Source organism: Mirounga leonina, unplaced genomic scaffold (assembly GCF_011800145.1).
Source record: "Mirounga leonina isolate KUSES-001 unplaced genomic scaffold, KU_Mleo_1.0 Mir_173, whole genome shotgun sequence".
Classification (NCBI taxonomy): Eukaryota; Metazoa; Chordata; class Mammalia; order Carnivora; family Phocidae; genus Mirounga; species Mirounga leonina.
Window position 1 is genome coordinate 58,735,139 of NW_023270447.1, and position 26,182 is coordinate 58,761,320.

The window sequence follows — 26,182 nt, forward strand, 5'->3', positions numbered from 1 at the left end:
CCTTTTTTGGCCCTCATTGATCTCATTGTCCTGAGGGAGGGATGTCTGGGTAGAAGGTGGGTGCCTCCTGAGCCCTTGTGGCTATGGAAGATTCAGAACTCAGTCTGTCGAGTATTCTGTACTCTTCCCAGACACCTGTCAGGTACTCCAGCCTATCCCCACCCCTCCAAGCAAGACCTCTGAGCAGCAGTACAGGATTCCCAGGGCTTTGAATGACAACGGACACCACTTGAATAAGCCAGGCATTGTTTCAGAAGTGCTTTAACATGTGTTTATTCATTACCCACAACAAGCCTATGAGGCAGATGCCATTAGGGGATGATTTCCCTTTAGAAAGGCTTTGTAACAATTAGTATCTTAGAGCACTGCAGAGAAATGCTAACAGGAATAATCCCATATTCCAAGCCAGGTGGGAATTCTGGATCTGTCTGTGTTTTGACAAGAGCCTTATCTTCATTGAAGATCTCTACTAGAATTCTTTTATCAACAATAAATATATCCAAAATAAAAGCTCTTGCCTTGCCGAAAAGCAAAACGAGTCCCAGCAAGTACCACTTATAAATAGGGATCTCAGGGGAGGGAGGATATCAGGGGCCAGGGGAGGGAGGCTATCAGGGGCCAGGGGATGCGGGTGGTGAGACACTGGGGCTGAGCCAGCCCTGGGCTCTGTTGGGATTCTGGGGCTTTTTGGGTCTGAGTGTTGTAAAAGGTAGCTCAGGAGACGTAGAGCTAGGATCCTCTGAGGGCTGGGCCAAACCCAAGAAGGCTAAACGTTGAGCAGGTGGAGTAGAAAAGTAGGCCTTCTGCTCTTCTGAGTAGCGCTCCTGTGGTGTCACAGCATCCCGGTATGTCCAGTCACGCCAATGGAAGTTAAACCCTTCAAGCAAGGTGATGCGGTCAGCTCTCTTAGGTACACAGTCCAGGGGTTTTGTGGGTGTCAGATCTGGCACCTCTATTCCTGGCAGCAGCACCACTCCTCTGATGGCAAACCAGCCCCCATATCGGGGGTGTATGCACACACCTGATATGTGCTGGGAGGGTAAAGAAAAGCACCGTCATGGAAGTCACTTGACACTAGGTCCAACTACCATCATTGCAGACTAGGCTTGTTGAATTCTCAAAGGACACTGATTCCATATTTGAACCACTCTTGTAGCTGGGCTCCCCCATTTCCTCTCCTGGACTACCCTTTTCTTGAGCTTACTCTGGCCGGAAGGAGAGTTCCTTAAACAGCCTCCATCAACTTCCCAGTCTTCACCACTGGTCTCCTAATCACTGCTCTGCCCCCTCCATCCTGTAACCAGATTTTAAGAACAGACTAGGTTCTCTGACCTCATCTGTTCCCAGGTAACCTCATCTGTTCCCAGGTAGACTCCGGAAAGCATGTGGGATTGGGCTCCTGACTGACCTGACATCCAGACACCAATACCTGACATCTTTCCCTGGTGTTGTGTCTACCAAATCCTTTACCCAGGGGAGGTGGAAGAATGTTAGTTGGTATCTTGAGGGGCCTTCACTATTTTCTCCCAGTCCCTACTCATTCATACTTGCCCTCTGACCTGGTCCCCCCAGGGGTCAGCCTCCACATCCTTTCGTTGGTAGTAGTAAGCAGCCCCTGCCACATGGGCTGCAGTCTGGACCAGAATCTTGGGGCGCCGATTGGGGTGTACCTCGTAGTCAGCGATGACTTCGATTTGCAGCTCTGGGAGGTTCTGGGATAGAGATGGAAGCTCATTTCAAATAGCACGAAAGGAATCCTGACTTTGCCCGAGAGAGCTCTAATATTTGTTAATAAGATCTTGTCCTCAGAAATCATTTGAAGGGAAAGCATGACCTTAAACTTGGGGGTGCGGGGGTCCACTGTGAAGAAAACGATCTGTCCAGGAGGGCCCATGTTTGAAGGGAAATAACAAGGTCTTGCTCAGAAGCTTCCATGATGAGGGGCTGGGGCGCCTAGGTGGTGCACTTGGTTGAGTGTCACTCTTGATTTCGGCTCAGGTCTCTCAGGGGCTGGAGACTGAGCCCCGTGTGTCAGGCTCCACCCTCAGCACAAAGTCCGCCTAAGACTCTCTCTCCCTCTGCCCCTCCTTGCACTCTCTCTATATAAATCTTAAAAAAAAATTTATTATAAGGGGTGACTGGTCTCTGCCTTCCAGAGTCCCAGTGTGGAGGAAGATCTGGCGCAGCTTTGGGGAGATCCAATGTATGTGTATGTGTGTGTAGTGGGGAAATACTGTTCTGTCCTCGGCCCCGAAGACAGCACAAAACTTCCAGTCTAGGGCTAAGACAGGTGAGAGATGCTTAGGGGATGCTAGGCTTATTCCTATTTCACTTGGAGGCCAAGGAAAGTCTGGTTTGAGGTTCATGTAATTAATTGACCATCAGAGTAGGGTGAGATTTATTCCAGACCTGGGGGTCTGCTAGAAGAAGGGAGCTGAAACTGGGGTAAAATGAAGCAGAATGGGGAGAGATCACAATATCAGGGATGGCTTTAGGATATCCTATCTGGGAAGTGGCTCTTGGCTCTATGTAGCTCTAGTCCTGCACTGAGCTTAAAAGAGCTGGAAGCGGCTACCGGCTTGGAAGCTGGGGGAATATATGAGCCTTGCTCACCTCTCTAACGCGGCCCAAGTGGTGGGCCACACACTGGTCCACAGGGTCAATCAGGTGTTGGAGGCGGCAGCTCTGCAGGAAAGGTTTGAGGGCCCGGTCAAACATGGCAGGTGTGCTGAGTACCAAGAAGGCCAGGGTCGGTCCTGGCAGGGGTAGGTGGAAAGTTGGAGGCAGGAGTGCGTTATACCATGCCACCTGGAACAGAGAAAATTCAGGCCACACAGGAGGGCCAATTTAGACTTTTGCTAGGCTCATACCTTATCCTAGCATTCAAGGCCTCATACATCTTGCCTCAGTCTCCATCTCATTCATTCAGTCAGTGGGTTTATACAGATGCTACATGATGTATACTTACGGGGGACTTCTCCATGGGGGAATTTGACAGGGAATTTGGAATAGAGAAGCAGAGGATTCATGAACTAAGAACCAAAAGAAATTATACTGTGATTAGTGCAATGACAGGGCCAAATGAGGGTCCTGTGAAATTAGAAAAGGCTTCTTGGAAGCTGTTTTGAAGGCTAGGAAGGAATCTGACAGACGATGTGAGGAGGGAGATTCCATTATGCATTATAAATAGAGGTCACAGCATTAACAAAGACATGCAAAAAGGTCATATTTGGAAAATAGCAAATTGTCCAGTTCGATAGAAGTGAACGGTTTGTAAAGGGGAGCTGGAGAGGGGTGGAGATCAGTAGGTTTGAGATTATGGCTGGCCTAGAATACCAATTTAAGGAATATGGGTTTAATTTGGTGACAAGGGGCTAGCCATCGAAGATTTAAGGAGTAAACCGACATCATCAGTTTTAGAAAGATGTGGCTGCAGTGTGGAGGATGGATTGCATACACAATGATAGCAAGCAAGTTACTGCAGTAATCCAAGTGACGAATACTGGCCTGGACCAGAGCATAGAGGGGCTAAAAGAAAGGGAATGGATTTGGGAGATTCAGGTAACAGATTCCTAAAGGGCTTGGTGTCTGACTGGATATGGGGGAGGGAAGGGATGAGAAGTAGGAGTCCAGGATGACTGGCTCTGTTCAGTACAATAACTCCCATTACCCACCCAGGTCTACCTGACCCACCAGTCATTCTCACTCTCTCCATACCTGCCATCCATCACTACCTCCACACTTTTACTCAAGCTGTTCCTGATATTTGGGATGTACATAATCCTCTTTCCTTCTTTTCACATGAAGCTCAACTCCATTTTTTCTGGTTAGTCCTTAAGCTAGAACCAACCTACCTCTCTTCCTCTATATTCTTTAACAGCACTGCTGTGGGCCACTCAGTGGAAGGGGTGGAAGTGGGCTGTCTCTTAAGCATCAGGCAAAGGGCTCAAGCTGAGTTGATTTAGCTTTGTCCAAGCACACAGCTCAGTACAGGGGGTACTGGATAAGGGGGAAATGGATCTATGTAAACAAGGGTAGGTGGTGGTGCCAGACTTCTGTGTCAGGCAAGTGCACAGTTTCTGTATCCAGCCCAGCGCTGGTGATTGGCAATATCATGAATTATCCTTCTGTTGACAGATGGAACAAACCAGCCAATTGTTCGCTTGTTCAACAACAAGAATGCCCTTCCCTTCTCAGATGGCCTAAATATTAGCTACGCAAACCTTCCAGGCCTTGCCCTATCCTAATTCCTTTAGGAAGCTTCTAAAGTGACTGGCTCCAGAGGTCACTTTCTTCCTCTGAATTATGGAGGTGGCAGAGCCACAAGATTACTGGATTATGTTTCTCCCATTCATCAATATGGCATTATATGGGGGTAAAAGGACAAACGTACGACCGTTTCTCTACTTTTTTAACAAAGTCGCCGTTGACACCCTGTCCCGATAGGTCAGAGGGACATGGGGCCAGAGGAGCTCGGGAAGGACCAGAAGACTGGGGCTTCACGCCAGTAGCACCCAGGCCAATCATACACCTCGCCCCGCACCGCAGGAGGGATAAACCAACCTGAAACGGGTAAACCTCGAAGCCAAAAGGACACAACGTGTCCTCGATAGTCCGCTTCAGTTCTGCGACTTGAGGCTCCATAGCGCACGCTACGCGCAGAGCTTGCTGGGGAATGGAGTCTCAAGGATAACCTGGTCCGTTAAGTTTCAAGGTAGCTCGGACTCCATTTCCCAAGAACTACTGGGACCAGCGGTGGAATAGCGGTGACTCGGTGCCATGCATTCTGGGATATGTAGTTCACTTGGTCCTTGAAGACAACAACTACAGAATTCGAAAGCCTCAGTTTCCCGGCAAGCTTCACGGTGGGGGTTTGAACGTTCGTGTCGCTTCCAGAGAAACGTAGTTCGGTAGCCTCCATCGCCGGTTGTCTCCGGGAGAGACGAACTCAGTTGACCAAGTGGCGCTGCGGCTGCAAGTCCGAAGTCGGACTTTCCCGGTCTATAAAGAGGGTTTGAACCGGGTGGCGGCTGTACTCGCTGGCACAGGTTCGGCGAGATGACGCCTGTGTCTTGGATCTGGAGAGGTCTCGAACAAGATTTGGCACTCTCAACTCCCACCTGGTATCTGCATACCAGAGTATCTCGCTTTTCCCCTCCTTACCCCAAGCGCTGTTCCCCTGACTAGTCCCAGTTTCGGCTTGATACTGCATCCCTACCTTTAGGATTACATCCCCGATTCCCACTCTCTGTCTGACGTGTGGCTTTATTGGGCTGTACCTCGGGTATTCCGGGCTGGGAGAGCAAGGGCACAAGACGCCAGGAGGCAGCCTCGCAGAAGGTTATGAGTAGGAGCCTGAGCTGGTCTGAGCACCTCGGCGCACTTCTCAATGCTACTGATGGAAATGTGGCCAAGATTAACGTGAGGGGGCGCCTAAGGGCCCCCATCTGGAGTTTTGGGTTTAGGGACACTCAGAACTTATTGGCCTGTGCACTTGTTTCTTTTGTAGCAGCGACTGTATCCTCTTGGAGTCTCCACAGCAGGTAAGTGTTGTCCCTTTTCTACCCTCCAGCCTTTTCTCTTTCCAGGATCTGCCTTTTTCCAGTGCCTGTACCATCCACTATTCCTTCCAAATTCCAACTGTTTTCTTTCCTGAACAAACATCTGTGTTTTCCCCCAAAGATAGCCCTCACAATTGTCCCTTACTTATTCCCTCCACAGGAGACCTGGCTGGGACCTGGATTTCCCCTCATCACTTGCCTCCATAGTCTGGTGTCCAAGCTCCACAACCTTGGGCTCTAGAGACTCCCTTGTTCCAGAGAGGCTGAGTTGGGCTGAGACCCAAAGAGCAGCTTCTCTCTGGGATGAAGTTACTATTCTCCGATCCCAGCTTCAATCCCAGGCTCAGGTAAAGCGTGCACCCCTCGGTTTTATGTGTGGTGTTTGTGTGAGATGAGGATATCAGGGGTTGGGGAAGCCCTTTACACAGTAGCTCATGTGGTTTTTCTTGCCTGGGTAGGTGACTGAGGCACTAAGGCCGTACAGGGGCTGCTGGAAGAGCGAGAGCAGCAGAAATACCAGATCTGTGCCCTGGAAGGTATCTGGCCAGTTCTTTTTTTCATATGCATAGCTCATTATGTACGCACACGATTTTGTTACACACCTCCTGTGCACTTACTTATGTCTTGATTTGCAAGGGGAGTGTCTAGGCTCATGTGTAAAGCTCTCAGGAGGGCTGACGCTCAACTTGTCCCACTACAGCATCACTAAGGTTGCTGCAGGGAGGCCCAGAGCAGAGGGCCCTCCTCCTGGAGCAACGCCTGGAGGGGCTGAGAAGGGAACTGCAGGGCCTTCAAAGCCAGGTGCAGGAACAGGCCCAAGCCCAAATACAAACAGGACCACGAAAGTGCAGTGCTTCTAGTGGCCTTCACCAAGAGCTGCAGAATGAGTATGTGATGGGCAAGTTCTCTCCTTCTTCAGGCCTCTTAACTCCTGGTAGTGTCCTCTGGGCTTGTTGATGGGCTTTAGGTTAACATGGCTGTCATCTGTGTAGGCGGCAACTCCTGTGGGAGGAATCAGAGCTTCTTTGGGAGGAGCTGAAGCTGCTGCGGGACCAGCTGAGTGAGTAAAAGATGAGGGGTGGGTACAAATTCACCTGTTCTCTTTTCTGGAGAGTCTTTTTGCTATCCCAGTAAGTGGCCATAGCTCTGATTGCTTGAGCTGCTCAGAAGTCTGGCCAAGTGTTTTGTCTTACCTCCATGGTGTGAGTCCAGTCTCCCCAGTCAGCTTGGAAGCTTCCCAATAGCTACACCAGAATACTCTGTCTCAGTTGTCAGCACCAGGCTAGGCACAAGGCAGGGAGGGGAAAGGAAAGAAGTTGGAGAATAGCTTCCTTACATTTTTCTCTCATCTGAAGGCCAGCACCAGGAGCTGCTGCTGAAGCAGATGGCTGAGGGGCAGCAAGCTCAGGCCCACAGCTGGAAGGTAGGACTAGGATCAGACCTATCTCTTCATATCTCCCTGTGGAGGCCCCTTCCTTTCTTCTCTGTCTTTTCTGTTCTGCAGGTAGGCCAGGATACTCTTTTCTACCCCTATCTGTTCCTCTCTTGCCTGTGGTGACTGTACCTCCCTCCCAAGCTCTTCTTCCCAAACTCTCTTCTCCAGGTTGAGAAAATGTCATTGCCCACATGAGAGTTCCATGTGTGCTGAATACGCCAATGGTGGGGAGGGGGATTCCTCCTGCAGAGGGAGAGGTTTGGTCCTACCTGGGTCTGTGGTCTGGCAGATGTTGGAGCAGTTGCAAAGTGGCAGGAGGGCAAGGATCACACCCTGGAGGCTGCCAGGACAGAGGCACAGGATGCCCGGCATAAACACAACCTCCATAGGTCAGGGGTTGCAGGTGCTTATGGCAGTGGAAGGGATTTGTCTCAGAGGCCAGGCATTGGGGACCAAAGTTCAGCTATCCTAGATTTTTTTTTTTTTTAAGATTTTATTTATTTGACAGAGAGAGACACAGTGAGAGAGGGAACACAAGCAGGGGGAGCGGGAGAGGGAGAAGCAGGCTTCCCGCAGAGCAGGGAGCCTGATGTGGGGATCGATCCCAGGACCCTAGGATCATGACCTGAGCCGAAGGCAGGCGCTTAACGACTGAGCCACCCAGGCGCCCTATCCTAGATTTTTTAAAAAAGATTTTATTTATTTATTTGAGAGAGAGAGAGAGTGAGCGTGAGCAGGGGGAGGAGCAAAGGGAGAGGGAAAGAGAGAATCTCAAGCGCTTAGAGAGAGAACTCCGCGCTGAGTGCAGAGCCCAGTGTGGGTCTTGACCCCACAACCCTGAGATCATGACCCGGGCTGAAATCAAGAGTCGGATGCTCGGGCGCCTGGGTGGCTCAGTCGTTAAGCGTCTGCCTTTGGCTCAGGTCATGGTCCCAGGGTCCTGGGATCGAGCCCCACATCAGGCTCTCTGCTCCACGGGAAGCCTGCTTCTCCCTCTCCCACTCCCCCTGCTTGTGTTTCCTCTCTCTCTGTGTCTTTCTCTCCCTGTCAAATAAATAAATAAAATCTTAAAAAAAAAAAAAAAAGAGTCAGACGCTCAACCAACTGAGCCATTCAGGTGCCCCTCAACTATCCTAGATTTGACATGGGTTGGTAGGGTGGTATGAATATCTGGATTACAGCCTATAAAATAGTACTGGGCATTCTTTACTTGATACAGGGTCACTGAGGTATGTTCAGAGGATGAAGAGGGAAGAGACTGGAGTCCTGGCCTCAGGATGGAGGACAGTTCTGTGCTGGGAGGGTCCCCTTGTCCCACAATCACCATTTTTTCTTTTTTTAAAGATTTTATTTATTTATTTACTTGACAGAGACACAGTGAGAGAGGGAACACAAGCAGGGGGTGTGGGAGACAGAGAAGCAGGCTTCCCGCTGAGCAGGGAGCCCGATGCGGGTCTTGATCCCAGGACCCTGGGATCATGACCTGAGCCGAAGGCAGACGCTTAATGACTGAGCCACCCAGGCGCCCCCACAATCACCATTTCTGCCTCTGATTCTGTTCCCCTTTCCAGGACCTCCGTTCACATCCTCCAATCTAAGCTGCCTGTGGCTGCCACCTTTGCCACATCTCTTTCTTCATCTAGCTCTGAAGTCAGTCTTCTGGACAGTAAGAGTGGCTGGGAACTTTTAAGGAAGCTAGGTAGGGGTAAGGGCAGGGATCCCAGGACTGGGTGAGGCTGAATCTGAATGGTGTGTGGGTGTCTGTTGCCTAATTGTTTGGCACTGGGTAGATGGAATCTCTGCCTCTTTTTTGGTGAATCCATCATCTTCTGTTATTACTTGTCCCAAGTTAGGCCTGTCTGTTCCTCCCCATCAGACAGGCCCAGGGCTTAGTTCTATGTGTATCATAGTGCTTGCTGATGGTTTGTTTTCTCTTCCTTTTCTCTCCTCTTAGATCTCCAGAGGAGCACACTTTCTAAACTGGAGCCCAGCAGCTTACAGCTCTAGGCCCAGAGCCTTGAGCAGGAGAACCTCTTCTTTAAGGGCCTCACAACGTTCCTGAGTGACCTGTAAGGACTTGAAAGAGTAGTTTTGCTCACCTTCCCCTCCAAGGCCTTGTTTCTGGGCCCCCTGCCCCTCTTCTTGATCTAGTTGGTATCTGCCCTCCCTACTGAGGCTTGTCACTGCCTGCCCATCCCTGTCCACCAACTGCAATAAAACGTTTTAACCTTCCCTGATATCTTCTGTGAATCAGCACCTACATGGGATAGACTTAACTGTACCTTTTCTTTCTCCTGTTACTTGACTGCTTCCTGCCATCTCTCTCTCTCTGAAATCCAAGTTCATAGATATTTATAGCTGTACCTTCTGAGTGCAAGCCCTGTGCTTAGTGGAACTTGGAAGAAGATGGGAGCTCCCGTTCTGGTGGGTAGAATGAAGTAGGACAGTGCTCTGGGGCAGTGTTGCTATGGGGATGCAGAGGAGAGCGAGGCATTCAGGTAGGCCTTGGACCTGAGTAGTAGAAGGCTTCCTCTCCTCATCGTCAGCTTCTGCCTCTTAAGGCTTACTCCAGTCCCGCCACACCGCTTCATCCTCAGCAGCCCAACCCAGCTTGCATTTTTGTAGTAGTTTCCTAATCTCTTTTCTTTCAGTTTCTGCCTCTAATCCAGTGGCTTTTAAAATTTTTTGACTGAGACCTCTGGTAAGAAATACAGTTTACATTGTGGTAAATATACATGTATATATTTGTTAAATGATACATACATGTATATATTTACTAAATAAAACAAATTTCATGATTTATTTTTTTAAAGGATTTTATTTATTTATTTGAGAGAGAGAGAGCGAGAGCGCGTGAGCACAGAGGGAAAAGGAGAAGCAGACCACCCGCTGAGCAGGGAGCCCGATGCAGAACTCGATCCTGGGACCCCAGGATCATGACCTGAACGGAAGGCAGACGCTTAACCATCTGAGCCACCCAGGCGCCCCCAGATTTCATGATTTAATACTCATTGAATCACTAGAAGTGATGTACTCTGATATTTCCTATTATATTAAAAAATAGGCCTTATGGCTATTGGTTCTAATCCTTCCAGCACTTGGTTGGAAGTATATCTTTCTATGTAGACTAAGGGCAGCTTTACTTTCACCTTACATAGATTTTGTATTCTAGACAATGCAGTCCAAGATTTCCTTAGAAGCAGCAGCATCCCACTAAGATCTCATGAGGTCTCTTCCACTGCTAAATATAGACAAGGAAGGTGGATATTTATTGAGCATAGTACATACCAGCCCTGGTATGTATTTGCCCTCAGCTAAGATGTACAGTGGGCTCATAAGGGTCCCAGCTCTTAGCTCCATCTAGCTGGGAAGAGGAGACAATTATCTGAAATAAAAGCATAATAAAAGGGTGAAATGAGTAGGTAGGAACTACTTCCTGTTATGGGGTATATTCAAGGCCTTGGCCTAAGTAGCAGACAGGTCATGAAGAGTGGACCTTTGACACCTGAATAGTTGTAAGGCATTCCTTGGTTCTTTCCCCTCAGTATTGAGGAGATTGCTGAGGGGCACCTAGATGGTTCAGTCAGTCAAGCGTCCAACTCTTTCTCATGATCTCAGGGTCATGGGATTAAGTGGGGAGTCTGCTTTGAGATTCTCTCCCACTCTCTATACCTCCCCCCTCAATCTTTCCCTCTCTTTCAAATAAATACATAAATCTTAAAAGAAAAAAGAGATTGCCGAGAGTGGAATGGTAGAGATCAGGCTTGGGTCAAACAGAACTTGTTCAAAGAATTAAATACTTGCCATCAAGGCTCATCTTCCTACTCAAGGTACAAGTAATCCTTGTCTTTTACATCTTTCTTTGGGCAAATAATACATCTGGTATGATGGCATTATTCAATTCTACTTGATACAAGTGCTGTACTTATTTATCAACTACTTTGCATCAGGCTTTGTGGGAGACAGGTTTGCAAGAGTGCCAGGGCTCTAACAACAGAAAAATTCAATAGCAATGTGGAACAATGGTATTTGAACTGTCACCAGGTGGCAGCACATTATGTATTGCCATAAGAATGATACAGAAAAGGCTTTGGGCCAATGGTACTGGGCTGGGGTGATTTTTTTTTCTCCTTTTGGAGATACTGTGAGCTACCAATTAATCTAACTAAAACAGTATCCTGTTAAGGCTATTCTGCTCAAGAACCTTTGACAGTTCCCACAGCATAAAATAGAAAGGACAAATTAGGCATTTAAGCCCACATTTAACCTCTATTGTTGTCTCCTATCACATATCTTTAAAATTTTTTTAAATTTAAGTGTAGTTGACACACAATAATACATTACTTCCAGGTGTACAACATAGTGATTGGACAAGTTTATACATTATGATATGCTCACCACAAGTGTAGCTACCATCTGTTACCACACAATGCTAATATAATATCATCGACTACATTCCTTATGCTGTGCCTTTTATTCTCATGATTTATTCATTCCATAACCGAAAGCCTGTCACTCCCCTTCACCCATTGTGTCCCTGTCCTCTCCAGCAACCATCAGTTTGTTCTCCATATGTAGCCTCTATAACCAGGCTGCAGGTCTGGTTATGCTTTTTGTTTGTTTATTCATTCGTTGTTTTTTAGATTCCACATATGAATGAAATCATACATTTCTTAAACTTTATTGCCGCAGGAATGTACACCACCTATACTCCTATTCAAATCCCACTCATCTGTCAAGACCCTTACAGTAGGAGGCACGTCTAAAGATGTCTGAAAAGAGGTCTCTTATCCAAGGGAGTACTGGTGCAGGAAGGCCCATACTCCAGTGTTTCTTTGCCTGCTCTCGCCCTGGAAGCTCTAGCCCTGTTCCAATCTGCTCAGGCGTGAGATTATGAGCACCTGAAGTCCAGGTATATGGAAAGCACGAGGAAGGAAATATGTGCATGTTGAACAGAATTCTTATTCCGTATGCAGCTTTTTCCAAAAATTTCAGTTTTCCAGCCAGCCCAAGTGTTATCACCTCCAAGAAGCCTTCACCAAATCAAATCTCAGTCTAGATGAATAGCTGCCTCAGCATTTTAACCCTACCCATTGCTCTTACTATCTCATGTAGCTAATAATAGTTTATGTATCAGTTTTTCCACTATACTGAGGTCCTGCAGGATTCTGCGTTCATATCGGTTTTCTTTATTCAGGTAGTCCTTACTTAGCTATACCCTTCACCAACCGAAAAGCCGCGTCAGTGGAATCCATTTTCTGTTGGTTTTATTAATTACCAATGATTGTTCTCTCTCGTGTTTACTGTCCCCCCCCCCCCCCTCGCGGTGGAGGTTTGGGACTTGGGTTTCCCCCAGGTGTATTCCCTCCTCCTTGGTTCCGCCTTCCCAACACACTGCCCCTTCTGTTTTTAACCTCCTCTTCCTTCCTATTGGTTCTCTTCGTCTTACAGTCTTCCAGAGTTGGCGCCTAGGGCTGTTGATTGGCTTTCCCGGACGCCTATTGAGGCCACCCTCATACCACGTGGCATTCCTAATGCTAATTGGGTAATTCCACTAGCTCGTTTATCAAAGATTGACGATTGATTGGCTGCTCGGAGGCTTGAGGAGAGGGGCGTGCTCACCTTAAGCCCCGCCCAAGTCCCCCTGCCTGGCTGGGCAGGCGTTTCAGTCGCTCGCGGCCGCGGAGCTCAGCGGAGGTTCAGCTGCCTTTTCTGGCTCGCCGTTGGGATCATCCTCCTGGCCCCGCCAAACGGACGGGGGGAACGGTCCCGACTGCGGGGCCATGGCAGTAGCCTCCTCGTCCTTCGCTGCCGCTAGTTCCGCCGAGTCGCCGGCTTCTGCGCGAGGGATCCCCACCACCTCCGCAGGCTAAGAGCCTCTGCCGCTTCCGAGCTGTGAGGGCTACTATGCTCCCACTTTGCTGCTGCCTCCGCCTCCCGCCCGCGCCGGCACCCCTCTGGCTGCTCAGTCCCGCCTCAGGTAACGCCAAGAGAGCGCATAGGGCACAAGCCCGGGGCGCCCCGGCCCGCGCGCGCGGCTCCTACGCCGCCACGGCTCCGGAGCATTGGCGCTAGGGTCTCTCAGCACCGACAGGACCCCTTCGCTTCCCAAGGTCCTCCTCTGAGCGGCTGGGGGATACTCCTCGATCCCTTTCCCTTCCCTTTTCACTTTCCTCAGGGACCCGGGACAGCCCCCCCCCCCCCCCCCCCCCCGCTTCCTCGCCTCAGAGGCCGGGAACCCATTAGAAGTTCCTTCGTTATCAGGGACCTGGTCCTTGACTCTTCTCAGGGACTTTTCTCGCTTGAGAGACTCAGGAAGCCCTCATTTTCTCGGAGAACTCTTGTTTCAGATAGCTCCAACTCCACACAGAGAGCCTCCCTCGTCCCTCAGAGATCTGGACTCCTTCACTTTACTTCCCTCAAACATACTCTTCCCTGGAAACTTTCCCCTTCTACGTTAAAGTACTCTGGCCTCACCCCCCACCCCTCCCAAGACACTACCGCGTCCCTCTCTTTTCCCTCCTCCCGTCATCCTTATTCTCCCCATCCTTCCTTTTCCCTCTTCTGTCTTTTACACTTCACTTGGAAGACTCTGGACTAAGCCAGTATTTAGATTTAGCTAGAAATGAAACCCATGTTTGTCTGATTTAGAGACCTTGCCGTTTATAACTCTGAGAAAACCTTGCTGGAGAATTTGGACTCTATTCTGTAGGTATGGGGAGCCACTGAAAGTTTTGTAAGCAGGAGTTTGGTGTGATTGATTATCTCTGGTGAGCATGTGGAGAAGAATTGAAAGTGAAGACAGTGTTGAGGCAGAAAGCCTAGGTAGGCAGGAAACCAGTGTGCTAATCCAGGTCAGAGGGGGTGAACTGGAATAGTGGTAGGAAAATGAAGAGGGTGGCATGCACTTCCAGGAGGTTTCAATTCCATGAAGTTTCCAGAGTTGAGAGGGTTAGTGGAGGTTTCTGACTTCGTTGGTGGGATGCATTGGTAGTGTTAATTGTAATAGGGAACATAAAGAAGCAGTTTTGAGGGAAGGTAATTAATTTCGTTTTGGACATGTTTAATTTGAGGTGTTTTTCAGATATCACTGTGGTCTGCTGGAAATTTGGGTCTGAAAATTGGGAGTGAGGTTGGAACTGAATACATAAATTTGAGGGTCAACAGAGAATATAAAACAGGGATATTTGAAGACTTAGTATGGGATGGTAATACTGAAAGAAGAAAAGGGCTGTGGACCAGAAGGAACATCATTGTTTGAAGGGTAATAGACACTGAGAAACAGAGGTTAAAGGAATGGGACAAGAATAAGAATAGAATAGCATTATGATAGAGACCAAAGGAAGAAGGGTTTCAATATGGGAGGGGATGACCATCACTGTTAGGTGCTGCAAAGCTCAAGTAGAATGATGATTAGAAAGAAACCACTGAATTTAGCAATTAGGAGATCACTTTTTCCCTCTGAAAGACACTTTGAATTGTGCAATGGTGGCAATGTGAGATGGATTGAGGAACAAATGGGAGGCAGTGAGGAAAATTACTCTTTCAGCAAGTGTGGTTGTGAAAGAGAGCTGCTGGTAACGTCTTTATTGAGAATATACTCTATGTCAGGTACTGTAAAGATGCTTTATAGATCACACCAGCCTTGTGGTTTAGGTATCAGTATTCCTCTTTTACAACTGGGAAGCCTGTAGGCAAGAATTTGAACTTTCCACTATGGCATGTGTGTGGGGTTTTTTTTTTAGTATGGGTGAAACAGTTTTGTAGGTTGAGGGGAAATTTTATCTAGGAAATATGTTGGGCATTTCATTTTTTTTTTTTTAAGATTTTATTTATTGGAGACAGAGATAGTGAGCGAGAGCATGAGCAGGGCCCCAGGGCATTTCATTCTTTGATACTAAAAGGATAGAAGTTAAGATGGATAATGTGGTAGAAGGAAAAGAACGTGGGGGAGTGTGACAGATGGTCTTATTTTCTTGATGTGATTAGTTATCTGTAGAGAAGTCAATTATTTCTGGAGACTGAAGGAACTATGGTGAGTATTAGGGCCATGGAAATCTTCAATGGAAAATGAAAATAGATTAAGGATAAAAAAAAAGATTGCTGACACCATTGAGGGCCTAGTAAAAGTTAGAAATAATGTATTTGTAATGGGGCCCAGTAGCATGGATTTTACACTTTCTCCAGCAGCCTAAGAGTGGGAGTGCAGAAAAGATGGTTGGGTTGATCCAGAATTGGAATATATGAGAAAGGAAGATAAAAAGGAGAGTAACTTTACAATGCTAGTAATAGTGTGGGAATTATGATGGAGTCTGAGAGTCCAAGCTGGGGTTTTAAGAAGTAAAACCTTCAGAAGGGCCAGTGTACTTGGAGAATAAGGAGACAATCAGAAATGTGGTTGAAGACCAGGTTCTTTAAGAAATACAGAAGGGGAGGGGTGCCTTGCTGGCTCAGTCAGAGGAGGAGTATGTGGCTCTTGGGGTTGTGAGTTTGAGCCCCACAACTGGTTTAGAGATTACTACAAAAAAAAAAATATAGAATGGGACAGCTGAGAGTTCATTATTTCAAGATAAAAAAACAACAACAGGGTATAGCGGTGCCTGGGCGGCTCAGTCAGTTAAGCATCTGCCTTCGGCTCAGGTCATTATCTTAGGGTCCTGGGATTGAGCCCTGCATCTGGCTCCCTGCTCAGCGGAGAGCCTGCTTCTCCCTCTCCCGCTGCAGCTCCCCCTGCTTGTGCTCTCTCTCTGTCAAATAAATAAATAAAATCTTAAACAAAACAAAACAGGATATAACTGTTATAGTGCTGTTGAAGGGGAATGGAAGTACAGGTTATTGAAGTAGTAGGAGGTTACGGGACTGTGAAGTATGTTGAATATGTCATTGGTATGGATGTCATAATTGCCTAGTATGATAGCAGGAAATGGAACAGAGGAGATACTGGGTTCTATAGGTGGGGCTGCTCAGAACTGAGGGACCCAGGATTGAATTGGAGGTTCCTTGTTACTTGTTAGAAAGTAGTACTAGGGGGGGCGCCTGGGTGGCTCAGTTGGTTGGGCGACTGCCTTCAGCTCAGGTCATGATCCTGGAATCCTGGGATTGAGTCCCGCATCGGGCTCCCAGCTCAGCGGGGAGTCTGCTTCTCCCTCTGACCCTCCTCCCTCTCATGCTCTCTGTCTCTCATTCTCTCTCTCTCAAATAAATAAATAAAATCTTTAAAAAAAAAAAAAAAAAGAAAGTAGTACTAGGGGACGCCTGGGTGGCTCAGTGGGTTAGGCACCTGCCTCCGGCTTGGGTCATGATCCCAGGTACTTGGGATCGAGTCCCACATCGGGAGCCTGCCGCTCCTGCTTGTGTTCTCTCGCTCTCTCTCTCTCTGACAAATAAATAAATAAAATCTTAAAAAAAAGAAAGTAGTACTAGGTGATATAGATGTTTGTGCAAATTAATGTCAAGTTCCTGTGCCCTGGATCTATGATATCTTATTCTCTCGTACAGATGTATAATGGGGATGGTTTCAAAAATCTTTTGGTGGGCCTATTCAATTGTGTTTAAAAGTGTATATGTTGGGAGACTAAGCTAGGGACTCTCTACCCCAGAATCCCCAACAACATTTCGTGCTTATGTTAATTTTTTTTTAAAGTATTTATTTATTTGTCAGACAGAGAGAGCGCGCACACACACAAGCAGGGGGACTGGCAGGCAGAGGGAGAAGCAGGCTCCCTGCTGAGCAAGGAGCCGGATGTGGGACTTGATCTCAGGACATTGGGATCATGACCTGAGTCCAAGGGAGACGCTTAACTGACTGAGCCACCCAGGCATCCCTGTGCTTATGTTAATTGTAAAAGAAAAATTACATATTTTTTTTTTTAAAGATTTTATTTATTTATTTGAGAGAGAGAATGAGAGAGAGATAGCACATGAGAGGGGGGAGGGTCAGAGGGAGAAGCAGAGCAAGGAGCCCGATTTGGGACTCGATCCAGGGACTCCAGGATCATGACCTGAGCCGAAGGCAGTCGCTTAACCAACTGAGCCACCCAGGCGCCCGGAAAATTACATATTTACATGTACTCATTCCCTGGCTTACTTAGAGTAGAAAGCTGACTTGATTTAATGTTTTTTTTTTCCCCTATGTGAAAGTGTTTGTAGATATATTCTTAGTGTTGTACACTTCATTGTTCAGCAAAATGAACTTTGTGTTGGAATTTGAAATCTATGATAAAGGCCTTTATGAGAATTTCATCTCCTTGCAGTAAGTGAAGCCCGATTATTACAATGTATAATGTGGGTGATGCTGACTGTTTTGGACCAACAATGGGTATTATACTATTTTCCAAGTCATCATATGGAGATGACTTCAGTGTGGTCTCATTAGTATTATTTTTGCTGAGCACTCAGAGTGGGTGGTTGTTTCAGTTAGAGGCCTACTTGTGATAATTAAAAAAAATTTTTTTAATTGCTTTTGGGGCGCCTGGGTGGCTCAGTCATCAAGCATCTGCCTTCGGCTCAGGTCATGATCCCAGGGTCCTGGGATGGAGCCCAGCATCAGGCTCCCTGCTCTGCGGGAAGCCTTCTTCTCCCTCTCCCACTCCCCCTGCTTGTGTTCCCTCTCTTGCTGTGTCTCTATCAAATAAATAAATAAAATCTTTAAAAAATAAATAAATATTAAAAAGCAATTAAAAATTTTTAAAAAGATTTTATTTATTTATTTGACAGAGAGAGACACAGCGAGAGAGGGAACACACTCAGGGGGAGTGGCAGAGGGAGAAGAAGGCATCCCGCGGAGCAGGGAGCCTGATGCTGGGCTCCATCCCAGGACCCTGGGATCATGACCTGAGCCGAAGGCAGATGCTTAACGACTGAGCCACCCAGGCGCCCCTTTAATTGCTTTTTAAAAAAAGATTTTATTTATTTATTTGACAGAGAGAAAGCGAGAGAGCAGAAGCAGGGAGAGTGACAGAGGGAGAGAGAGAAGTAGACTTCCCACTGAGCAGGGAGCCCCATGCGGGGCTTGATCCCAGGACCCCGAGTTCGTGACCTGAGCGGAGGCAGGCACTTAACTGACTGAGCCACCCAGGTGCCCCTCTTTTTTTTTCTTTTTCTTTTAAAGATTCTATTTATTATGGTACCTGGGTGGCTCAGTTGGTTAAGCATCGGACTTGTGATTTTGGCTCAGGTCATGATCTGGGGGTTGTGGGATTGAGCCTGTGTTGAGCTCTGCACTGGGCGTGGATCTTGCTTAATATTCTTCCTTTCTGTCTCCCTCTGCCCCTCCGTGCACTCTCTCTCTGAAATAAATAAATAAATCTTTATTAAAAAAAGGATTCTATTTATTTGAGTGAGAGTGCCTGCATGAGAGAGAGCATGAGCGGGGGCAGGGGCAAAGGGAGAGGGAGAAGCCGACTCCCCGCTGAGCAGGGAGCTCAAGGCAGGCGGGGCTTGATCCCAGGACCCTGGGATCATGACCTGAGCCGAAGGCAGGTGCTGTCAGGCACCCCAGAAAGTGGGATTTCTAAGTCAAAGGATATATGCATTTATAACTATGAAATTTTGCCAAATTGCTTTCCTTAGAGGTTGTTCTAATATACATTGCCTGTTCACTCACCAACATTAGCTGTATCATAGCTAATACTTACAAGGTGCTAACTATGTGCTAGATACTATTCAAACTGCTTTATATATATTACTTCATTTAATCTTACTAATATCCCTTTGAGATAGGTACTATTATTGTTTCTATTTTTCAGGTGAATAAATTGAGGAAGAGAATTTAAGAGACTTGCCCAGATCATACAGGTACTGTGGCAGAAATTCAAACTAAGCACTCTGGCTCTAGGATCAGCGTTGTTAATATTATGCTTTGCTGTTATCAAAGTTGAATTTTTGCCAGTCTGATAGAGAAAAATGGTACCCAGAGTAGTTTTAAGTTTTAAAAAATAATGTTAAAGTTAAGCATCTTTTTATGTTGTTTGAGTTATTCATATTTCATTTTCTATAAACTACCTGTTTAAATTCTTATTTATCTGTTGTCATAGGTCTCTTTTCTATTAATTTCTATGTTTCTTTTTATATATTATACATATGTACATACACACATACATACTTTATATAGTTCATACATATGTGATATATTTTTTCCTGTGGTATGTATTATGTGTTACAAATATTTTCCCATTTTGATATTTGTCTTCTGACTTCTTTTATTCCCATGAAAAACTTTTAGATTTACATGTATTTTTATATAGACAAATTTTTCTTTTTTATGTAGACAAATTTCTTAATCTTTTCTTTTATGGCTTTTGGATTTTGAGTCATAGTTAGAAAGGCCTTCTCCATTTTCATCCTTCACTTTTTATCTATGCAGTGGGAACAAGAAAACAGTTATTTTGAAGGTCAAAGTACTTTGTGAACTATAAACTGTAAATCATTATACAGATGAAATATGGTGTTATTTATTAATTTGTCTTCTGAATAAATTGTAGAGAGGCTGTCATCTCTTCTGCATTAAGTGGAATACAATGACATAATTTTCTTTCTGCAGTGTGGAAAACTGGTGGTATTGATGTTGTGGTCATTGTTTTCCTCGGACAATTTGCATGGGATCTTTTTCAAAAGTAGGGACTGTGGAAATCCTGAAGTATTTTTGCATACTTTAGTTTTGCTCTTTATATTAGAATTCTTTTTTTTTTTAATAAAATTTTATTTTAAAAAATTTTTTAAAAAAGATTTTATTTGAGAGACAAAGAGAGAGAGAGAGAGAAAGCGAGAATGAGTTGCGGGAGGGGACAGGGAGAAGCAGGGAGCCTGATGCAGAGCTCGATCCGGGACTCCAGGATCATGACCTGAGCCAAAGGCAGCCGCTCAACCAACTGAGCCATGCAGGCCCCCCATATTAGAATTCTTTTTTTTTTTTTTTTAAAGATTTTATTTATTTATTTGACAGAGAGAGACATAGCGAGAGAAGGAACACAAGCAGGGGGAATGGGAGAGGGAGAAGCAGGCTTCCCGCAGAGCAGAGAGCCCGATGTGGGGCTCGATCCCAGGACGCTGGGATCATGACCTGAGCCGAAGGCAGACGCTTAACGACTGAGCCACCCAGGCGCCACTAGAATTCTTTAATTAGAATCTGATTAAAAGTTCTCAAAATTTGTTTTGCTTTCACATTAGCTACGATTCACAAATTTATACATTATTTACCATGGGTATTGTATTTCTACTGATGGGTAGGAATTTGTAATTTGGGAGGACACCTCACATATATATGTATGTGTGTGTGATTATAAATTAATGCATTTTCATTAAGGTAGAATAGGAAAATAGAGGTGATTTTAAAGGAAAAGATATAAATTATTCACATCTTACCTAAAGTCTAAATGTTAATGGCGAATTTTAACATTTTGGGTGTACCCTTTCAGAATTCTTTTTGTGCTTTCTGTGTTTATGTCTGTATTGTCATCACCAACTCTCTAGGGCTTGGCAAAGTGCCTGGCCCCTAGTAGGTACTAAATAAATGTTTGTTGACTGAGTGAATGAAAAAACGAATATGCTTTTACATAGAAAGTATGGAATCTGAATGGCCTACTTATTTTCATTTTTGTCTCTACTGTAAATTTTGATATGGTAGGATTGAAATTTATATGCCACAGTTCATTTGGAGGTGGGTAAGTTTGAGTCTAAGTCCTTATAGAGCTCATAGTCCAGTGAAAGCGATGGATAAACAATTGAAATACTGTGTAATTACGGTAACAGCAGAGATTTGTGCAAGGCATTATCAAAGCACACACACACACAAAAAGGAGATTGAGGGGTCAGAGGACACTTCCCACGTGAGATGATTACTGAGAGAGCTATGTAGAAGAGGTCAGGAAGAACGTGCCAGGGAGAAAGAATGTTACCTGTATAGGCATTAAAGTGTGAGCAGAGCTCTACAAGTAATTCTGTGTGTCTGGAGTAGATTTTGTTTGTGGAAAGGAGTAGAGAGAGATGAGGGTAGAGATAAGGGATGAGGCCAAATAAGAAAGAGCCTTTGTATCACACATGAAGAGTTCTCAAAAGTTTACTCCCCTTGGAGAATAGATTGGAACAGGTGCAAGAGTGGAGATAGGAAGACCAAGAAGACATTAACTGAGTATAACAGCTAGAATGAGGTGAGTATCACTTCAGCTGAGATAGGAAGGGAAAGTGCACTTGAAAGGTGGGTTAAGTCTGGGGTATGATTAGGCCAGTTTTAATAGAGCATAGTCTTTAAAAGCCATACTAAGGGGGCACCTGGTTGGCTCACTTGGTTGGGCATCTGCCTTTGGCTCAGGTCCTGATCTCAGGGTCCTGGGATGGAGCCCCCCATTGGGCTTCCTACTTAGCTGGGAGTCTGCTTCTCCTGTTGCCCGTCCCTCCACTTGTGCACTCTGTCTCTGTCTCGCTCTCGCTCTCTCACTCACTCTCTCCCTCTCAAATGAATGAATAAAATCTTTAAAAATTTTTTAAATCACTGACTTCAATTTTTACATTCTTTGCCCTTCCCTCTTCCCATTTCACATATATCATAAATGTGGTCTAAGCTACTATTCTCATGTGGTCTAAGCTACTATATTGGAGGAGGGATGAAGAAATAGTTTTTAGTTCCACCTTTTTATCTTTTTTTTTTTTTTTTAAGATTTTATTTATTTATTTGACAGAGAGAGACAGCGAGAGAGGCAACACAAGCAGGGTGAGTGGGAGAGGGAGAAGCAGACTTTCCGCGGAGCAGGGAGCCCGATGTGGGGCTCGATCCCAGGACTCCGGGATCATGACCTGAGCCGAAGACAGACGCTTAACAACTGAGCCACCCAGGCGCCCCTTATCTTCATTTTTGAAATAAAAGTAATGCATGATCATTGTAAGAAACCACTATACTGAATGTATTCCATAAAAAAAATGAGTGTCTTATAATCACTTCCTCCACCAGGATGACAGTTTAGTGTATATATTCCTCTAAATTGTTTTCTAAGCATATACTCATTTAATTCTCATAATAACCCAGTGAGATATAGTTAATATTTATCTCTATTTTGTAGGTAAGAGGATATAATGTTCACTGTTATACTAAAAAAAAAAAAAGATCCCACTATTCAATCTATTTTGCAACTTGCTATTATCACTGAACAGTGAAACTTGGACATCTTTCTATGTTAGGATAGAATTGACCTCGTTCTTTTAATGACTATATAATATTAAATTATATGGGTGTACAATTTAACCTATCCCTATTGATGGACATTTGGATTGTCTCTAGTTTTATCCTGTTACTGATAATGACAATGTGTAAGTTAATGCTCTTATACATATATCTTTGTGTGCTTATCGTAGCTGTCATTTTTAATGGCTATAAAATATTCCCATTAGTGGAAATAATACATTCGAGAAGGAAACAATGTTGAATAAAAATATTTTGGGGGGAATATTTTTTTCTAAGATTTTTTTAATTTAGGGGTGTCTGGGTGGCTCAGTCGTTAATGTGTCTGCCTTCAGCTCAGGTCATGATCCCAGGATCCTGGGATCGAGCCCCGCATAGGGCTCCCTGCTCCGCAGAGAGCATGCTTCTTCCTCTCCCACTCCCCCTGCTGTGTCCCCTCTCGCTGTGTCTCTCTCTGTCAAATAAATAAATAAAACCTTTAAAAAAAAAAGTTTTTTAAAATTTATTTGACAGAGAAAGAGGGAGAGCCTGAGCAGTGGGAGGGGCAGAGGCAGAGGGAGAAGCAGACTCCCCACTGAGCAGGGAGCCCCGAAGTGGGGCTCGATCCCAGGATCCCAGGGTCATGATCTGAGCAGAAGGCAGATGCGCAACCAACTGAGCCACCCAGGTGCCCGGGACTATTTTTTGATAATACTTCATGTTATTAATTTTGTTTTCCCTTTTATCATATTCCTCCTTTGACCTTTGTAATGTAAACTATAGAATAGCCTACCCTAGCCCCAGAACTAACTTCCTCTTTCCTCTTGATTGCTTTCTTTCCCACAGTCTCTGAAATAGCCTTCTAACTCACTTTATTAGAAGAGATGAGTTGGGATGCCTGGGTGGTTCAGTCAGTTAAGTGTCTGTCTTTGGTTCGGGTCATGATCCCAGGGTCTGGGATTGAAGCCTGCATTGGGCTCCTTGCTCAGCAGGGAGTATGCTTCTCCCTCTGCCTGACGCTCTCCCTGCTTGTGTTCTCTCTGACAAATAAATAAAATCTTAAAAAAAGGGGCGGTGGTGGGCCACCTGGGTGGCTCAGTCATTAAGTGTCTGCCTTCAGCTTGGGTCATGATCCCAGGGTCCTGGGATTGAGCCCCGCCTTGGGCTCCCTGCTCAGCGGGAGGCCTGCTTCTCCCTCACCCACTCTCCCAGCTTGTGTTCCGTCTCTCGCTGTCTCTGTCCAATAAATAAATAAAATCTTAAAAAAAAAAAAAAAAGGGCACCTGGGTGGCTCAGATGGTTAAGCGTCTGCCTTCGGCTCAGGTCATGATCCCAGGGTCCTGGGATCGAGTCCCGCATCGGGCTCTCTGCTCCTTGGGAGCCTGCTTCTCCCTCTGCCTCTCTCTCTCTCTCTCTGTCTCTCATGAATGAATAAATAAAATCTTAAAAAAAAAAAAAAGTGGCCTATCTGACCTAAGTGGTCATGTTCAGGTCTTCTTAAAATAGGAACAACAACAACAAAAAAGGAACATTTATCAAAAGAGATACTATCCTAGAAATTCGCACATCCCCCTAGTACTTAGCATTTCAGCTTATTTGAATGGGGTCTAATATCAGTTTACCTTGTGTCAAGTTTCATGTTCCAGCTTTCAAAATTATAGATACATTTAGTATGCTTAGAAGATCAGAAACTATGTTCTTTATATCCAGATTATGGGAAATAATAGTCCTATTCAATTTTGTCCTAGTTAGATTATATATTTAATATTGTGTACATTTTTTGCTATTGTGTTTTAGCAGGTCTTTGACAGTTTGGATGGCAATTAAGGCTAAACTTTAAAAAAGGTAACCAGGGAGATCTTGATGCCGTGTTCCATGGGAAACCTGAAAGACTTTATATATTTTGCCCTGGGGAAGATTTGGTTAACTGAAAAGCTATCATAAAGAAGAAAAAAATATTCTTAATTTGCAGCATTCAGAACTAGGATTAAGGATGGAACAGGGAAGGGAGAGGAAAGGGAATTCACATTTATTAAATGCTTACTGGGTGACAAGCACCTTGCCTGGTACTTCATATATGCATTTTTATCCTTTATTATTTTTTAAAAAATTTTTAAAGATTTTATTTATTTATTTGACAGAGAGAGAGACAGCGAGAGAAGGAACACAAGCAGGGGGAGTGGGAGAGGGAGAAGCAGGCTTCCCTCCCGAGCAGGGAGCCTGATACTGGGCTCCATCCCAGGACCCTGGGATCATGACCTGAGCTGAAGGCAGCCTCTTAACGACTGAGCCACCCAGGTGCCCTCATTTTAATCCTTTAACTCTTTAGTATGTTCTCATTTAATTCTCATAATAACTAAATGAGATATAGTTAATATCTCTTTTATAGATAAGGGTAGAATTTAAGTAACATGTTCAAGATCATTAAACTACTAATTGGAATCAGCATTCTTTTTTTTTAAAGATTTTATTTATTTCAGAGAGAGAGAATGAGAGAGAGCACATGAGAGGGGGGAGGGGCAGAGGGAGAAGCAGACTCCCTGCCGAGCAGGGAGCCCGATGCGGGACTCGATCCTAGGACTCCAGGATCATGACCTGAGCCGAAGGCAGTCGCTTAACCAACTGAGCCACCCAGGTGCCCCTGGAATCAGCATTTTTAAAACTTGCACTATTTATTTTAGTGACACACATATATTTTAAATATGTAATATTATATTATAAATTATAAAAAAATATAAAAAATCACTTTTTCCTGCTCTCATTTCATGAAGTTTTATGCCTTTACATGCTTTTTAAACTTCACTGTCTTTGACATCACTAGATCCTTTTTGAATTATCTAGCACAGTTCACCATCATCTGCTATTCCATCTAAACCATTTGAGATATAGCAGTTTTTGAATATACATATGCTGCTTTGTTAGAAATTTTATTCCAAACAGTTAAGTACTCCTTTACGCAACATAAGAGTAGTTGGTTTTTACATTTCTGGTGTTGGTATTTGTGATGTCTGTGCTGTACAGGCATCCCTTGGAGATATTACAGGTTTATTTCATTCCACAATAAAGTGAATATTGTAATAAGGTGAGCAAAGTGAATTTTTTGGTTTCCCATACATATAAAATTTATGTTTACACCATACTGTAGTCTGTTAAGTGTGCAGTAGCATTATGTCTAAAAAGGTGTACACACCTTAATTGAAAAATACAGTGGGCCCTGAATAACACAGGGGTTGGGGTGCTGACCCCCTATGTGGTCAGATCTGCATTTAACTTAACTACTACTAGCCTGCTGTTGACTGGAAGCCTTACCAATAATATAAACAGCTGATTAACACATTTTATATATGTATATATATTATGTACTGTATTTTTTTTTAAATACTTTATTTATTTACTTGAGAGAGAGTGAGAGAGAGCACAGAGGGAGAGGGAGAAGCAGACTCCCCACTGAGCAGGGAGCCTGATGTGGGGCTCGATCTCCAAACCCTGGGATCATGACCCGAGCTGAACGCAGATGCTTAACTGTCTGAGACACCCAGGCACCTCTCTCTCTCTCTCTCTCTTTTTTTTTAAAGATTTATTTATTTTATTTATTTATTTATTTATTTTTAAAGATTTTATTTATTTATTTGACACAGAGAGACACAGCGAGAGAGGGAACACAGGCAGGGGGAGTGGGAATGGGAGAAGCAGGCTTCCCGCAGAGCAGGGAGCCCGATGTGGGGCTCGATCCCAGGATCCTGGGACCATGACCTGAGCCGAAGGCAGACGCTTAACGATGGAGCCACCCAGGTGCCCCTTAAATAAATAAAATCTTAAAAACAAAAAAAATTTATTTATTTTAGAGAGAGAGTGAGTGAGCGCACAGGCAAAGCAGAGGGAGGGGAGGGGGAGAGGGAGAGAAAGAATCTCAGGCAGACCCTCCACTGAGTGCCGAGCCTGATGCAGGGCTTGAGCTTACAACCCTGAGATCATGGCCTGAGCCAAAATTAAGAGTTGGACATCCGACCGACTGAGCCACCCAGGTGCCCCTAT

At 45.1% G+C, this 26,182-nt stretch overlaps 3 protein-coding genes across 6 annotated transcripts in view; 2 read left to right on the plus strand and 1 right to left on the minus strand.

Moving 5' to 3' along the window:
* Window positions 1-248: 248 nt before the first annotated feature.
* On the minus strand, window positions 249-4,688 carry MMACHC (metabolism of cobalamin associated C). Of its 2 annotated transcripts, XM_035018699.1 has the most exons (5): window positions 4,564-4,651; window positions 2,969-3,032; window positions 2,614-2,808; window positions 1,560-1,712; window positions 249-1,031 (listed from the first exon to the last, which is right to left on the minus strand). In XM_035018699.1, exons 2-5 carry the CDS (start codon window positions 2,981-2,983, stop codon window positions 612-614), a joined length of 783 nt encoding a protein of 260 aa, XP_034874590.1. In that variant the 5' UTR covers window positions 2,984-3,032; window positions 4,564-4,651; the 3' UTR covers window positions 249-611. The 2 variants fall into 2 exon arrangements, with proteins under 2 accessions (XP_034874590.1, XP_034874589.1); XM_035018698.1 differs by lacking the exon at window positions 2,969-3,032 and having other exon boundaries at window positions 4,564-4,688.
* An 82-nt stretch (window positions 4,689-4,770) lies between these two features.
* CCDC163 (coiled-coil domain containing 163) lies at window positions 4,771-9,223 on the plus strand. Its single transcript, XM_035018988.1, is given in 8 exon segments — window positions 4,771-5,421; window positions 5,454-5,543; window positions 5,722-5,767; window positions 6,029-6,097; window positions 6,262-6,448; window positions 6,554-6,621; window positions 6,917-6,984; window positions 8,951-9,223. Coding segments are annotated over 8 exon segments (714 nt in total). The 5' UTR covers window positions 4,771-5,343; the 3' UTR covers window positions 9,059-9,223.
* A 3,355-nt stretch (window positions 9,224-12,578) lies between these two features.
* TESK2 (testis associated actin remodelling kinase 2) overlaps window positions 12,579-26,182 on the plus strand; it is a 149,004-nt gene continuing 135,400 nt past the window's right edge. The window contains exons 1-2 of one of the 3 annotated variants that reach the window (XM_035018704.1): window positions 12,579-12,976; window positions 18,744-18,792. The gene's annotated coding sequence lies outside the window, so the exon portion shown is untranslated. The remainder of the gene's footprint in view (window positions 12,977-18,743; window positions 18,793-26,182) is intronic. The other 2 variants (XM_035018702.1, XM_035018703.1) reach the window with 2 other exon arrangements.

Excerpts from the sequence above, each read along its gene's own strand:
- MMACHC (XM_035018698.1), bottom strand. The coding sequence starts at position 4,644 with ATGGAGCCTCAAGTCGCAGAACTGAAGCGGACTATCGAGGACACGTTG. Across the intron at positions 2,809-4,563 it reads TCGAGGTTTACCCGTTTCAG|GTGGCATGGTATAACGCACT; the intron begins GTTGGTTTATCC and ends TCTCTGTTCCAG. Across the intron at positions 1,032-1,559 it reads CTGACCCCTGGGGGGACCAG|CACATATCAGGTGTGTGCAT; the intron begins GTCAGAGGGCAA and ends TTACCCTCCCAG.